The sequence below is a fragment of the Oncorhynchus tshawytscha genome, linkage group LG03, assembly GCF_018296145.1.
Source record: "Oncorhynchus tshawytscha isolate Ot180627B linkage group LG03, Otsh_v2.0, whole genome shotgun sequence".
NCBI classification, from domain to species: domain Eukaryota; kingdom Metazoa; phylum Chordata; class Actinopteri; order Salmoniformes; family Salmonidae; genus Oncorhynchus; species Oncorhynchus tshawytscha.
Genome location: NC_056431.1, coordinates 80332470 through 80348177, shown reverse-complemented (window position 1 = coordinate 80348177; position 15708 = coordinate 80332470). Strand labels below are relative to the sequence as shown.

The 15708-nt window shown below is 46.4% G+C and overlaps 1 protein-coding gene across 1 annotated transcript in view; it reads left to right on the top strand.

Annotated features, from left to right (window-relative positions):
• Positions 1-15708, top strand: part of LOC112238528 (unconventional myosin-X-like) — a 227522-nt gene that overhangs the window by 158624 nt on the left and 53190 nt on the right. Inside the window, exons 22-23 of the mRNA XM_042320069.1 lie at positions 3261-3761; positions 9811-10891. Of these exons, the coding sequence (XP_042176003.1) occupies positions 3261-3761; positions 9811-10891 (1582 nt within the window). The remainder of the gene's footprint in view (positions 1-3260; positions 3762-9810; positions 10892-15708) is intronic.

Below are 15708 nucleotides of genomic sequence, written 5' to 3'. Positions count from 1 at the left end.
TGTTTGGACTGTGTTTGGACTGTGTGGAATGTGTTTAGACTGTTTGGAATGTCTTTGGACTGTGTGGAATGTGTTTGGACTGTGTTTGGACTGTTTTTGGACTGTTTGGAATGTGTTTGGACTGTGTTTGGACTGTGTTTGGAATGTGTTTGGACTATTTGGAATGTGTTCCAGAATAAGTGTAGGAAGGTCCGTACCAGTGTCTAGATACATAGAACCAGTCATATCTGGATTATCAAGCTATAAAGGCAACCTGGTCTCAGAGCAAAATCTATTATATTTTTACTCAGATCTGTGCCACTCCAGTTAATATATGTTACTTTACTTTAGATTACATTACATTGGCCTACCTAAAATGAATTGTAGGACGTATAGTATCCTACGTCTTAATTGAACCCGTTTAGTACGATATGCTATGTTCGACTGCTTTAGTCTGATATGCTATGTTCGACTGCTTTAAGTACGATATGCTATGTTCGACTGCTTTAGTCTGATATGCTATGTTCGACTGCTTTAGTATGATATGCTATGTTCGACTGCTTTAGTACGATATGCTATGTTCGACTGCTTTAGTATGATATGCTATGTTCGACTGCTTTAGTATGATATGCTATGTTCGACTGCTTTAGTATGATATGCTATGTTCGACTGCTTTAGTATGATATGCTATGTTCGACTGCTTTAAGTACGATATGCTATGTTCGACTGCTTTAGTCTGATATGCTATGTTCGACTGCTTTAGTATGATATGCTATGTTCGACTGCTTTAGTCTGATATGCTATGTTCGACTGCTTTAGTTTGATATGCTATGTTCGACTGCTTTAGTACGATATGCTATGTTCGACTGCTTTAAGTACGATATGCTATGTTCGACTGCTTTAGTATGATATGCTATGTTCGACTGCTTTAGTATGATATGCTATGTTTGACTGCTTTAGTATGATATGCTATGTTCGACTGCTTTAGTCTGATATGCTATGTTCGACTGCTTTAGTATGATATTCTATGTTCGACTGCTTTAGTCTGATATGCTATGTTCGACTGCTTTAGTCTGATATGCTATGTTCGACTGCTTTAAGTACGATATGCTATGTTTGACTGCTTTAAGTACGATATGCTATGTTCGACTGCTTTAAGTACGATATGCTATGTTCGACTGCTTTAGTACGATATGCTATGTTCGACTGCTTTAGTATGATATGCTATGTTCGACTGCTTTAGTATGATATGCCACGTTCGACTGCTTTAGTATGATATGCTATGTTTGACTGCTTTAAGTACGATATGCTATGTTCGACTGCTTTAAGTACGATATGCTATGTTCGACTGCTTTAAGTACGATATGCTATGTTCGACTGCTTTAGTATGATATGCTATGTTCGACTGCTTTAAGTACGATATGCTATGTTCGACTGCTTTAAGTACGATATGCTATGTTCGACTGCTTTAGTATGATATGCTATGTTCGACTGCTTTAGTATGATATGCCACGTTCGACTGCTTTAGTATGATATGCTATGTTTGACTGCTTTAAGTACGATATGCTATGTTCGACTGCTTTAGTATGATATGCTATGTTCGACTGCTTTAGTCTGATATGCTATGTTCGACTGCTTTAAGTACGATATGCTATGTTCGACTGCTTTAGTCTGATATGCTATGTTCGACTGCTTTAAGTACGATATGCTATGTTCGACTGCTTTAAGTACGATATGCTATGTTCGACTGCTTTAGTATGATTATGCTATGTTCGACTGCTTTAGTATGATATGCTATGTTCGACTGCTTTAAGTACGATATGCTATGTTCGGCTGCTTTAGTATGATTATGCTATCTTCGACTGCTTTAGTATGATATGCTATGTTCGACTGCTTTAGTATGATATGCTATGTTCGACTGCTTTAGTATGATATGCTACATTGTTAACCTACTGTCCATACCAAACGTACCATACTACCATACTTGAGTGTCCCAGATGCACATGTATTATCTTACATCTGGTAGTTAATGTAATGTAACCTAACGTAAAAAAAACATATCATACTAAATGGAGTGTCACAGATTTTAGTAAAATATTCTGTTTTTCTCAGAAACCAGGCTGATAAGGATAGTAATTACATTTTAAGAGCAACAACAATATATTCTCAACAGAGAGCTCCAATCAGAGTAGAGTAGAGAGTAGAGCTCCAGACAGAGTAGAGTAGAGTAGAGTTCCAGGCAGAGTAGAGTAGAGCTCCAATCAGAGTAGATTAGAGAGTAACGCTCCAGACAGAGTAGAGTAGAGTAGAGTAGAGAGTAGAGCTCCAGACAGAGTAGAGTAGAGTAGAGAGTAGAGCTCCAGACAGAGTAGAGTAGAGCTCCAGACAGAGTAGAGTAGAGTAGAGTAGATCTCCAGACAGAGTAGAGTAGAGCTCCAGACAGAGTAGAGTAGAGCTCCAGACAGAGTAGAGTAGAGCTCCAGACAAAGTAGAGTAGAGTAGAGCTCCAGACAGAGTAGAGGAGAGAGTAGAGCTCCAGACAGACTATAGTAAAGAGTAGAGCTCCAGTCCGAGTAGAGTAGAGCTCCAGTCAGAGTAGAGTAGAGAGTAACGCTCCAGACAGAGTAGAGTAGAGTAGAGAGTAAATCAAATCAAATCAAATTTATTTGTCACATACACATGGTTAGCAGATGTTAATGCGAGTGTAGCGAAATGCTTGTGCTTCTAGTTCCGACAATGTAGTAATAACCAACAAGTAATCTAACTAACAATTCCAAAACTACTGTCTTATACACAGTGTAAGGGGATAAAGAATATGTACATAAAGATATATGAATGAGTGATGGTACAGAGCAGCATAGGCAAGATACAGTAGATGGTATCGAGTACAGTATATACATATGAGATGAGTATGTAAACAAAGTGGCATAGTTAAAGTGGCTAGTGATACATGTATTACATAAGGATGCAGTAGATGATATAGAGTACAGTATATACGTATGCATATGAGATGAATAATGTAGGGTATGTAACATTATATTAGGTAGCATTGTAGAGAGTAGAGTAGAGAGTAGAGCTCCAGACTAGAATAAAGAGTAGAGCTCCAGATAGAGTAGAGTGGAGAGTCAGGGTGGGGGTCCTGTGGGTGAGGGAGAGGGGCATTGTGGGTGAAATGTTGTTTGAACAATGAGTGGACAGCCAGACAGTGACTTGTCTTGTGTTGTCCCCTCCCCATATGAAGCACTATAAGAGGTAGTGACTGACTATATGTGTCCCCATAGGAAGCACTATAGGAGGGTCCTGACCAGCACCATCATCATCCAGAAGAACTACAGGGCTCACTTCTGGAGACGCGTGTTCCTGCGGCTCCGTGCTGCAGCTGTCCTTCTCCAGAAACACCAACGTGGTCGGCTGGCCCGAGGCCTCTATCGACAGCTCTCTGAGGAGAAAAGGAGGAGGGAGGAGGAGGAGAGAAGGCAGAGGGAGGAGGAGGAGAGGAGGAGTAGGGAGGAGGAGAGCAGGAGGCTGGAAGAGGAGACGAGACGAGAGCAGGAGGAACGGAGGAGGAGGGAGGAAGAGGAGGAGGAGCGGAGGAGGAGAGAGGAAGAGGAGCGGAGAAGGAGAGAGGAAGAGGAGGAGAGACAAAGGGTGTTAGAGCTGGAGGAGTTGAGGAAGAAGGAGGAGAGACTGAGACTACAACAGGAGCATGAAACACTGAGTAGAAAAGAGGAGGAGCTTAGCAACGGACAGGAAGAGAAGAAAAACACTACAGCTAACAACAGGTACACCAACATACACTGGTACTGTACTGTCAGACAACAGGTACACCAACATACACTGGTACTGTACTGTCAGCCAATCAACATCCACTGGTACTGTACTGTCAGCCATCAGCCAACCAACATACACTGATACTGTACTATCAGCCATCAGCCAACCAACATACACTGTTACTGTACTGTCAGCCATCAGCCAACCAACCAACCAACATACACTGGTACTGTACTATCAGCCATCAGCCAACCAACATACACTGTTACTGTACTGTCAGCCATCAGCCAACCAACCAACCAACCAACATACACTGTTACTGTACTGCCAGCCATCAGCCAACCAACCAACCAACATACACTGGTACTGTACTGTCAGCCATCAGCCAACCAACCAACCAACCAACATACACTGTTACTGTACTGTCAGCCATCAGTCAACCAACATACACTGGTAATGTACTGTCAGCCATCAGCCAACCAACATACACTGGTACTGTACTGTCAGCCATCAGCCAACCAACATTCACTGGTACTGTCAGCCATCAGCCAACCAACATACACTGGTACTGTACTGTCAGCCATCAGCCAACCAACATACACTGGTACTGTACTGTCAGCCATCAGCCAACCAACATACACTGATACTGTACTGTCAGCCATCAGCCAACCAACCAACCAACATACACTGATACTGTACAGTCAGCCATCAGCCAACCAACCAACCAACCAACATACACTGATACTGTACTGTCAGCCATCAGCCAACCAACCAACCAACCAACATACACTGATACTCTACTGTCAGCCATCAGCCAACCAACCAACCAACATACACTGGTACTGTACTGTCAGCCATCAGCCAACCAACATACACTGGTACTGTACTATCAGCCATCAGCCAACCAACATACACTGGTACTGTACTGTCAGCCATCAGCCAACCAACATACACTGGTACTGTACTATCAGCCAACCAACATACACTGGTACTGTACTATCAGCCAACCAACATACACTGTTACTGTACTGTCAGCCATCAGCCAACCAACATACACTGGTACTGTACTGTCAGCCATCAGCCAACCAACATACACTGGTACTGTACTGTCAGCCATCAGCCAACCAACATACACTGGTACTGTACTGTCAGCCATCAGCCAACCAACATACACTGGTACTGTACTGTCAGCCATCAGCCAACCAACATACACTGGTACTGTACTGTCAGCCATCAGCCAACCAACATACACTGGTACTGTACTATCAGCCATCAGCCAACCAACATACACTGGTACTGTACTGTCAGCCATCAGCCAACCAACATACACTGGTACTGTACTATCAGCCAACCAACATACACTGGTACTGTACTATCAGCCAACCAACATACACTGTTACTGTACTGTCAGCCATCAGCCAACCAACATACACTGGTACTGTACTGTCAGCCATCAGCCAACCAACATACACTGGTACTGTACTGTCAGCCATCAGCCAACCCACATACACTGGTACTGTACTGTCAGCCATCAGCCAACCAACATACACTGGTACTGTCAGCCATCAGCCAACCAACATACACTGGTACTGTACTATCAGCCATCAGCCAAACAACATACACTGGTACCCTACCATCAGCCAACCAACATACACTGGTACTGTCAGCCATCAGCCAACCAACATACACTGGTACTGTACTATCAGCCATCAGCCAACCAACATACACTGGTACTGTACTGTCAGCCATCAGCCAACCAACATACACTGGCACTTTACTATCAGCCATCAGCCAACCAACATACACTGGTACTGTACTATCAGCCATCAGCCAACCCACATACACTGGTACTGTACTGTCAGCCATCAGCCAACCAACATACACTGGTACTTTACTATCAGCCATCAGCCAACCAACATACACTGGTACTGTACTGTCAGCCATCAGCCAACCAACATTCACTGGTACTGTCAGCCATCAGCCAACCAACATACACTGGTACTGTACTGTCAGCCATCAGCCAACCAACATACACTGGTACTGTACTGTCAGCCATCAGCCAACCAACCAACCAACATACACTGATACTGTACAGTCAGCCATCAGCCAACCAACCAACCAACCAACATACAGTGATACTGTACTGTCAGCCATCAGCCAACCAACCAACCAACCAACCAACATACACTGATACTCTACTGTCAGCCATCAGCCAACCAACCAACCAACCAACATACACTGGTACTGTACTGTCAGCCATCAGCCAACCAACATACACTGGTACTGTACTATCAGCCATCAGCCAACCAACATACACTGGTACTGTACTGTCAGCCATCAGCCAACCAACATACAGTGATACTGTACTGTCAGACAACAGGTACACCAACATACACTGGTACTGTACTGTCAGCCAATCAACATCCACTGGTACTGTACTGTCAGCCATCAGCCAACCAACATACACTGATACTGTACTATCAGCCATCAGCCAACCAACATACACTGTTACTGTACTGTCAGCCATCAGCCAACCAACCAACCAACATACACTGGTACTGTACTATCAGCCATCAGCCAACCAGCATACACTGTTACTGTACTGTCAGCCATCAGCCAACCAACCAACCAACCAACCAACATACACTGTTACTGTACTGTCAGCCATCAGCCAACCAACCAACCAACATACACTGGTACTGTACTGTCAGCCATCAGCCAACCAACCAACCAACCAACATACACTGTTACTGTACTGTCAGCCATCAGTCAACCAACATACACTGGTAATGTACTGTCAGCCATCAGCCAACCAACATACACTGGTACTGTACTATCAGTTATCAGCCAACCAACATACACTGGTACTGTACTGTCAGCCATCAGCCAACCCACATACACTGGTACTGTACTGTCAGCCATCAGCCAACCAACATACACTGGTACTGTACTGTCAGCCATCAGCCAACCAACATACACTGGTACTGTCAGCCATCAGCCAACCAACATACACTGGTACTGTACTGTCAGCCATCAGCCAACCCACATACACTGGTACTGTACTGTCAGCCATCAGCCAACCAACATACACTGGTACTGTACTGTCAGCCATCAGCCAACCAACATACACTGGTACTGTCAGCCATCAGCCAACCAACATACACTGGTACTGTACTGTCAGCCATCAGCCAACCAACATACACTGGTACTGTACTATCCTCCATCAGCCAACCCACATACACTGGTACTGTACTGTCAGCCATCAGCCAACCAACATACACTGGTACTGTACTATCAGCCATCAGCCAACCAACATACACTGGTACTGTACTATCCGCCATCAGCCAACCCACATACACTGGTACTGTACTGTCAGCCATCAGCCAACCAACATACACTGGTACTGTACTGTCAGCCATCAGCCAACCAACATACACTGGTACTGTACTGTCAGCCATCAGCCAACCAACATACACTGGCACTTTACTATCAGCCATCAGCCAACCCACATACACTGGTACTGTACTGTCAGCCATCAGCCAACCAACATACACTGGTACTGTACTATCAGCCATCAGCCAACCAACATACACTGGTACTGTACTGTCAGCCATCAGCCAACCAACATACACTGGCACTTTACTATCAGCCATCAGCCAACCAACATACACTGGTACTGTACTATCAGCCATCAGCCAACCCACATACACTGGTACTGTACTGTCAGCCATCAGCCAACCAACATACACTGGTACTTTACTATCAGCCATCAGCCAACCAACATACACTGGTACTGTACTGTCAGCCATCAGCCAACCAACATTCACTGGTACTGTCAGCCATCAGCCAACCAACATACACTGGTACTGTACTGTCAGCCATCAGCCAACCAACATACACTGGTACTGTACTGTCAGCCATCAGCCAACCAACATACACTGATACTGTACTGTCAGCCATCAGCCAACCAACCAACCAACATACACTGATACTGTACAGTCAGCCATCAGCCAACCAACCAACCAACCAACATACACTGATACTGTACTGTCAGCCATCAGCCAACCAACCAACCAACCAACCAACATACACTGATACTCTACTGTCAGCCATCAGCCAACCAACCAACCAACATACACTGGTACTGTACTGTCAGCCATCAGCCAACCAACATACACTGGTACTGTACTGTCAGCCATCAGCCAACCAACATACACTGGTACTGTACTGTCAACCATCAGCCAACCAACATACACTGGTACTGTACTATCAGCCAACCAACATACACTGGTACTGTACTATCAGCCAACCAACATACACTGTTACTGTACTGTCAGCCATCAGCCAACCAACATACACTGGTACTGTACTGTCAGCCATCAGCCAACCAACATACACTGGTACTGTACTGTCAGCCATCAGCCAACCAACATACACTGGTACTGTCAGCCATCAGCCAACCAACATACACTGTTACTGTACTGTCAGCCATCAGCCAACCAACATACACTGGTACTGTACTGTCAGCCATCAGCCAACCAACATACACTGGTACTGTACTGTCAGCCATCAGCCAACCAACATACACTGGTACTGTACTATCAGCCATCAGCCAACCAACATACACTGGTACTGTACTGTCAGCCATCAGCCAACCAACATACACTGGTACTGTACTATCAGCCAACCAACATACACTGGTACTGTACTATCAGCCAACCAACATACACTGTTACTGTACTGTCAGCCATCAGCCAACCAACATACACTGGTACTGTACTGTCAGCCATCAGCCAACCAACATACACTGGTACTGTCAGCCATCAGCCAACCAACATACACTGGTACTGTACTATCAGCCATCAGCCAACCAACATACACTGATACTGTACTGTCAGCCATCAGCCAACCAACCAACCAACATACACTGATACTGTACAGTCAGCCATCAGCCAACCAACCAACCAACCAACATACAGTGATACTGTACTGTCAGCCATCAGCCAACCAACCAACCAACCAACCAACATACACTGATACTCTACTGTCAGCCATCAGCCAACCAACCAACCAACCAACCAACCAACCAACCAACATACACTGATACTCTACTGTCAGCCATCAGCCAACCAACCAACATACACTGGTACTGTACTGTCAGCCATCAGCCAACCAACATACACTGGTACTGTACTATCAGCCATCAGCCAACCAACATACACTGGTACTGTACTGTCAGCCATCAGCCAACCAACATACACTGGTACTGTACTATCAGCCAACCAACATACACTGGTACTGTACTATCAGCCAACCAACATACACTGGTACTGTACTATCAGCCAACCAACATACACTGGTACTGTCAGCCATCAGCCAACCAACATACACTGGTACTGTACTGTCAGCCATCAGCCAACCAACATACACTTGTACTGTACTGTCAGCCATCAGCCAACCCACATACACTGGTACTGTACTGTCAGCCATCAGCCAACCAACATACACTGGTACTGTCAGCCATCAGCCAACCAACATACACTGGTACTGTACTATCAGCCATCAGCCAAACAACATACACTGGTACCCTACCATCAGCCAACCATCATACACTGGTACTGTACTGTCAGCCAACCAACATACACTGGTACTGTACTATCAGCCATCAGCCAAACAACATACACTGGTACCCTACCATCAGCCAACCATCATACACTGGTACTGTACTGTCAGCCAACCAACATACACTGGTACTGTACTGTCAGCCAACCAACATACACTGGTACTGTACTGTCAGACATCAGCCAACCAACATACACTGGTACTGTACTGTCAGACATCAGCCAACCAACATACACTGGTACCCTACCATCAGCCAACCATCATACACTGGTACTGTACTGTCAGCCAACCAACATACACTGGTACTGTACTGTCAGCCAACCAACATACACTGGTACTGTACTGTCAGACATCAGCCAACCAACATACACTGGTACTGTACTGTCAGCCATCAGTTAACCATCTAATCATGTTCTTTCTCTTCTTCTCTCCCTTTAGGAACTCCCTGAGGATGGAGTATCTTGCTCCCCATGAGGAGGTGTACCACAAGGAGGTGTCCCTGTCCCACTCCCTGCACCACCACACCTCCGAGGAGGAGTCCCGTCAGATGGAGGAGATCCTTCGACTGGAGAAGGAGATTGAGAGGCTGCAGCGCCAGAAAGAGGACGGGGTGTCCATGTTAGGGGACGGCCTTGGAGGGAACGGGGAGGAGCTCCGGCAGAGGAGGGACGCAGAGATCTACCGGCTGGAGAAGGAGGCGTCTCGCGTGGCTACAGAGTTCCTGGAGCTCCTGGACTTTGGGGGTCTGGAACAGAGTCTGTCCAGCGAGGAGAATCTCCACGACCCCTCAGAGAGCACCGCTCCCCTGGGCCGGGCCGAGGAGGAGGTGGAGGAGGTGGATGAGGGCTTCCATGCTAAGGAGGAGTGTCCCGGTAGTGGTATCCCCCTTCCTGACTTCCCTCTCCCTGGGGAGATCCCTCTGGACCAGGAGCTCTTCTCCTCCCTCCCTCCTCCTCCTCCGGCCTTCGCTGAGGGACTAGTAGCACAGGCCCTGGCCCTCTCACAGGCCCCGTGTTGCCCCCCTGTTTACTACCCCCTCACCTCCTATGGATCTAGTGTCCCTACACACCACCCTGCTCCACCTCCTCTCCCTGCCCTCACCACCGGAGGAGGTAAAGCTTTGTGCCACCAACCCACCAGGAGAACAGAGGTGGCTCCAGACATCAACAGAGTACCCAGAAGATTCGAGGTTATACCCAACAGACCCTGCGCCAGGGTAGACGTTATACCCACCACAGTCCCTGAGGCTGTGCCAGTGAGAAGAGGAGACGTGGTTCCCACTAGGGTAGACTTTATGCCCACTGTGCCTGTCCCAGGAGCCAGGGAGGAGATCTCCTTTAGCATCCTACCAGACACAGAGTCAGACTGTGACCAGGAGGAGTTTGAGGAGGTGCAGGGGAGTACAGGCTCGGGAGACGGAGCCAGTATCACGGACGGACATGCTACTGATGAGGAGGTGCTGAGGAAATCATCCTGTACTCAGAACAGCCTGGACTCCTTCAGAGGCAGCTCAGACTCTGTGAGTACTATGTTTACATACTTGTACTACATTTACATGTTAGTCATTAAGCATCCGCTCTTTTCAAGATCGATATATTGAAACATATTGATACACTGAAACATATTGATACACTGAAACATATTGATACACTGAAACAGATTGATATACTGAAACAGATTGATATACTGAAACAGATTGATATACTGAAACAGATTGATACACTGAAAGAGATTGATATATTGAAACAGATTGATATATTGAAACAGATTGATATACTGAAACAGATTGATATATTGAAACAGATTGATATACTGAAACAGATTGATATATTGAAACAGATTGATATATTGAAACAGATTGATATATTGAAACAGATTGATACACTGAAACAGATTGATACACTGAAACAGATTGATACACTGAAACAGATTGATATACTGAAACAGATTGATATACTGAAACAGATTGATATACTGAAACAGATTGATATACTGAAACAGTTCTACAAACTGAAAGTGTTAAAAGAGCGTTTTCCTTTAGCTTTTTAGTCGTTATGATACGGTGTTACAGTAGATGTACATTGAAATGGATTGTCCTTATATTATACCGAGTACTACTCATATCTAGCTACACAGATCCGTTGGACGGAAGTACATCCTTCTGCAGCATGTGTTTCACAGATCACATGGCTCCCAGTCATATTGTTCTGACAGACTACAGCTAGAGCTGTTGTGGTGACCGTATCGCCACACGGGCAATCATGAGTCATGACCGCAGTAAAATTCCACATGAACATTGAGTCACAGCAATCTCCTTTTCTGCACTCTAGACATGCTTTGGTGGTACCTAACTTACTAAATACCATCAGGTCCTAATGGTCTGGTACTCAGGGCTCTATTGTCCCTCCATCAGGTCCTAATGGCCAGGTACTCAGGGCTCTATTGTTCCTCCATCAGGTCCTAACGGCCTGGTACTCAGGGCTCTATTGTCCCTCCATCAGGTCCTAACAGCCTGGTATTCAGGGCTCTATTGTCTCTCCATCAGGTCCTAACAGCCTGTTACTCAGGGCTCTATTGTCCCTCCATCAGGTCCTAAAGGCCTGGTACTCAGGGCTCTACTGTTCCTCGATCAGGTCCTAACGGCCTGGTACTCAGGGCTCTATTGTCCCTCCATCAGATCCTAATGGCCTGGTACTCAGGGCTCTATTGTCCCTCCATCAGGTCCTAACGGCCTGGTACTCAGGGCTCTACTGTCCCTCAATCAGGTCCTAACGGCCTGGTACTCAGGGCTCTATTGTCCCTCCATCAGGTACTCAGGGCTTTATTGTCCCTAATGGCCTGGTACTCAGGGCTCTATTGTCCCTCCATCAGGTCCTAATGGCCTGGTACTCAGAGTGGTTAGAGGGACAATAGAGCCCTAACTCACCTCCCTGTAATGATCAAATCAAATCAAATTTTATTTGTCACATACAAATGGTTAGCAGATGTTAATGCGAGTGTAGCGAAATGCTTGTGCTTCTAGTTCCGACAATGCAGTAATAACCAACAAGTAATCTAACTAACAATTCCAAAACTACTGTCTTATACACAGTGTAAGGGGATAAAGAATATGTACATAAAGATATATGAATGAGTGATGGTACAGAGCAGCATAGGCAAGATACAGTAGATGGTATCGAGTACAGTATATACATATGAGATGAGTATGTAAACAAAGTGGCATAGTTAAAGTGGCTAGTGATACATGTATTACATAAGGATACAGTCGATGATATAGAGTACAGTATATACGTATGCATATGAGATGAATAATGTAGGGTAAGTAACATTATATAAGGTAGCATTGTTTAAAGTGGCTAGTGATATATTTACATCATTTCCCATCAATTCCCATTATTAAAGTGGCTGGAGTTGAGTCAGTGTCAGTGTGTTGGCAGCAGCCACTCAATGTTAGTGGTGGCTGTTTAACAGTCTGATGGCCTTGAGATAGAAGCTGTTTTTCAGTCTCTCGGTCCCAGCTTTGATGCACCTGTACTGACCTCGCCTTCTGGATGATAGCGGGGTGAACAGGCAGTGGCTCGGGTGGTTGATGTCCTTGATGATCTTTATGGCCTTTCTGTAACATCGGGTGGTGTAGGTGTCCTGCAGGGCAGGTAGTTTGCCCCCGGTGATGCGTTGTGCAGACCTCACTACCCTCTGGAGAGCCTTACGGTTGAGGGCGGAGCAGTTGCCGTACCAGGCGGTGATACAGCCCGCCAGGATGCTCTCGATTGTGCATCTGTAGAAGTTTGTGAGTGCTTTCGGTGACAAGCCGAATTTCTTCAGCCTCCTGAGGTTGAAGAGGCGCTGCTGCGCCTTCTTCACGATGCTGTCTGTGTGAGTGGACCAATTCAGTTTGTCTGTGATGTGTATGCCGAGGAACTTAAAACTTGCTACCCTCTCCACTACTGTTCCATCGATGTGGATAGGGGGGTGTTCCCTCTGCTGTTTCCTGAAGTCCACAATCATCTCCTTAGTTTTGTTGACGTTAAGTGTGAGGTTATTTTCCTGACACCACACTCCGAGGGCCCTCACCTCCTCCCTGTAGGCCGTCTCGTCGTTGTTGGTAATCAAGCCTACCACTGTTGTGTCGTCCGCAAACTTGATGATTGAGTTGGAGGCGTGCGTGGCCACGCAGTCATGGGTGAACAGGGAGTACAGGAGAGGGCTTAGAATGCACCCTTCTGGGGCCCCAGTGTTGAGGATCAGCGGGGAGGAGATGTTGTTGCCTACCCTCACCACCTGGGGGCGGCCCGTCAGGAAGTCCAGTACCCAGTTGCACAGGGCGGGGTCGAGACCCAGGGTCTCGAGCTTGATGACGAGCTTGGAGGGTACTATGGTGTTGAATGCCGAGCTGTAGTCAATGAACAGCATTCTCACATAGGTATTCCTCTTGTCCAGATGGGTTAGGGCAGTGTGCAGTGTGGTTGAGATTGCATCGTCTGTGGACCTATTGGGCGGTAAGCAAATTGAAGTGGGTCTAGGGTGTCAGGTAGGGTGGAGGTGATATGGTCCTTGACTAGTCTCTCAAAGCACTTCATAATGACGGAAGTGAGTGCTACGGGGCGGTAGTCGTTTAGCTCAGTTACCTTAGCTTTCTTGGGAACAGGAACAATGGTGGCCCTCTTGAAGCATGTGGGAACAGCAGACTGGTATAGGGATTGATTGAATATGTCCGTAAACACACCGGCCAGCTGGTCTGCGCATGCTCTGAGGGCGCGGCTGGGGATGCCGTCTGGGCCTGCAGCCTTGCGAGGGTTAACACGTTTAAATGTCTTACTCACCTCGGCTGCAGTGAAGGAGAGACCGCATGTTTTCGTTGCAGGCCGTGTCAGTGGCACTGTATTGTCCTCAAAGCGGGCAAAAAAGTTATTTAGTCTGCCTGGGAGCAAGACATCCTGGTCCGTGACTGGGCTGGATTTCTTCCTGTAGTCCGTGATTGACTGTAGACCCTGCCACATGCCTCTTGTGTCTGAGCTGTTGAATTGAGATTCTACTTTGTCTCTGTACTGACGCTTAGCTTGTTTGATAGCCTTGCGGAGGGAATAGCTGCACTGTTTGTATTCGGTCATGTTACCAGACACCTTGCCCTGATTAAAAGCAGTGGTTCGCGCTTTCAGTTTCACGCGAATGCTGCCATCAATCCACGGTTTCTGGTTAGGGAATGTTTTAATCGTTGCTATGGGAACGACATCTTCAACGCACGTTCTAATGAACTCGCACACCGAATCAGCGTATTCGCCAATATTGTTATCTGACGCAATACGAAACATATCCCAGTCCACGTGATGGAAGCAGTCTTGGAGTGTGGAGTCAGCTTGGTCGGACCAGCGTTGGACAGACCTCAGCGTGGGAGCCTCTTGTTTTAGTTTCTGTCTGTAGGCAGGGATCAACAAAATGGAGTTGTGGTCAGCTTTTCCGAAAGGGGGGCGGGGCAGGGCCTTATATGCGTCGCGGAAGTTAGAGTAACAATGATCCAAGGTCTTTCCACCCCTGGTTGCGCAATCGATATGCTGATAAAATTTAGGGAGTCTTGTTTTCAGATTAGCCTTGTTAAAATCCCCAGCTACAATGAATGCAGCCTCCGGATAAATGGTTTCCAGTTTGCAAAGAGTTAAATAAAGTTCGTTCAGAGCCATCGATGTGTCTGCTTGGGGGGGATATATACGGCTGTGATTATAATCGAAGAGAATTCTCTTGGTAGATAATGCGGTCTACATTTGATTGTGAGGAATTCTAAATCAGGTGAACAGAAGGATTTGAGTTCCTGTATGTTTCTTTCATCACACCATGTCACGTTAGCCATAAGGCATACGCCCCCGCCCCTCTTCTTACCAGAGAGATGTTTGTTTCTGTCGGCGCGATGCGTGGAGAAACCCGCTGGCTGCACCGCCTCGGATAGAGTCTCTCCTGTGAGCCATGTTTCCGTGAAGCAAAGAACGTTACAGTCTCTGATGTCCCTCTGGAATGCTACCCTTGCTCGGATTTCATCAACCTTGTTGTCAAGAGACTGGACATTGGCAAGAAGAATGCTAGGGAGTGGTGCACGGTGTGCCCGTCTCCGGAGTCTGACCAGAAGACCGCCTCGTTTCCCTCTTTTTCAGAGTCGTTTTTTTGGGTCGCTGCATGGGATCCACTCCGTTGTCCTGTTTGTAAGGCAGAACACAGGATCCGCGTCGCGAAAAACATATTCTTGGTCGTACTGATGGTGAGTTGACGCTGATCTTATAATCAGTAGTTCTTCTCGACTGTATGTAATGAAACCTAAGATGACCTGGGGTACTAATGTAAGAAATA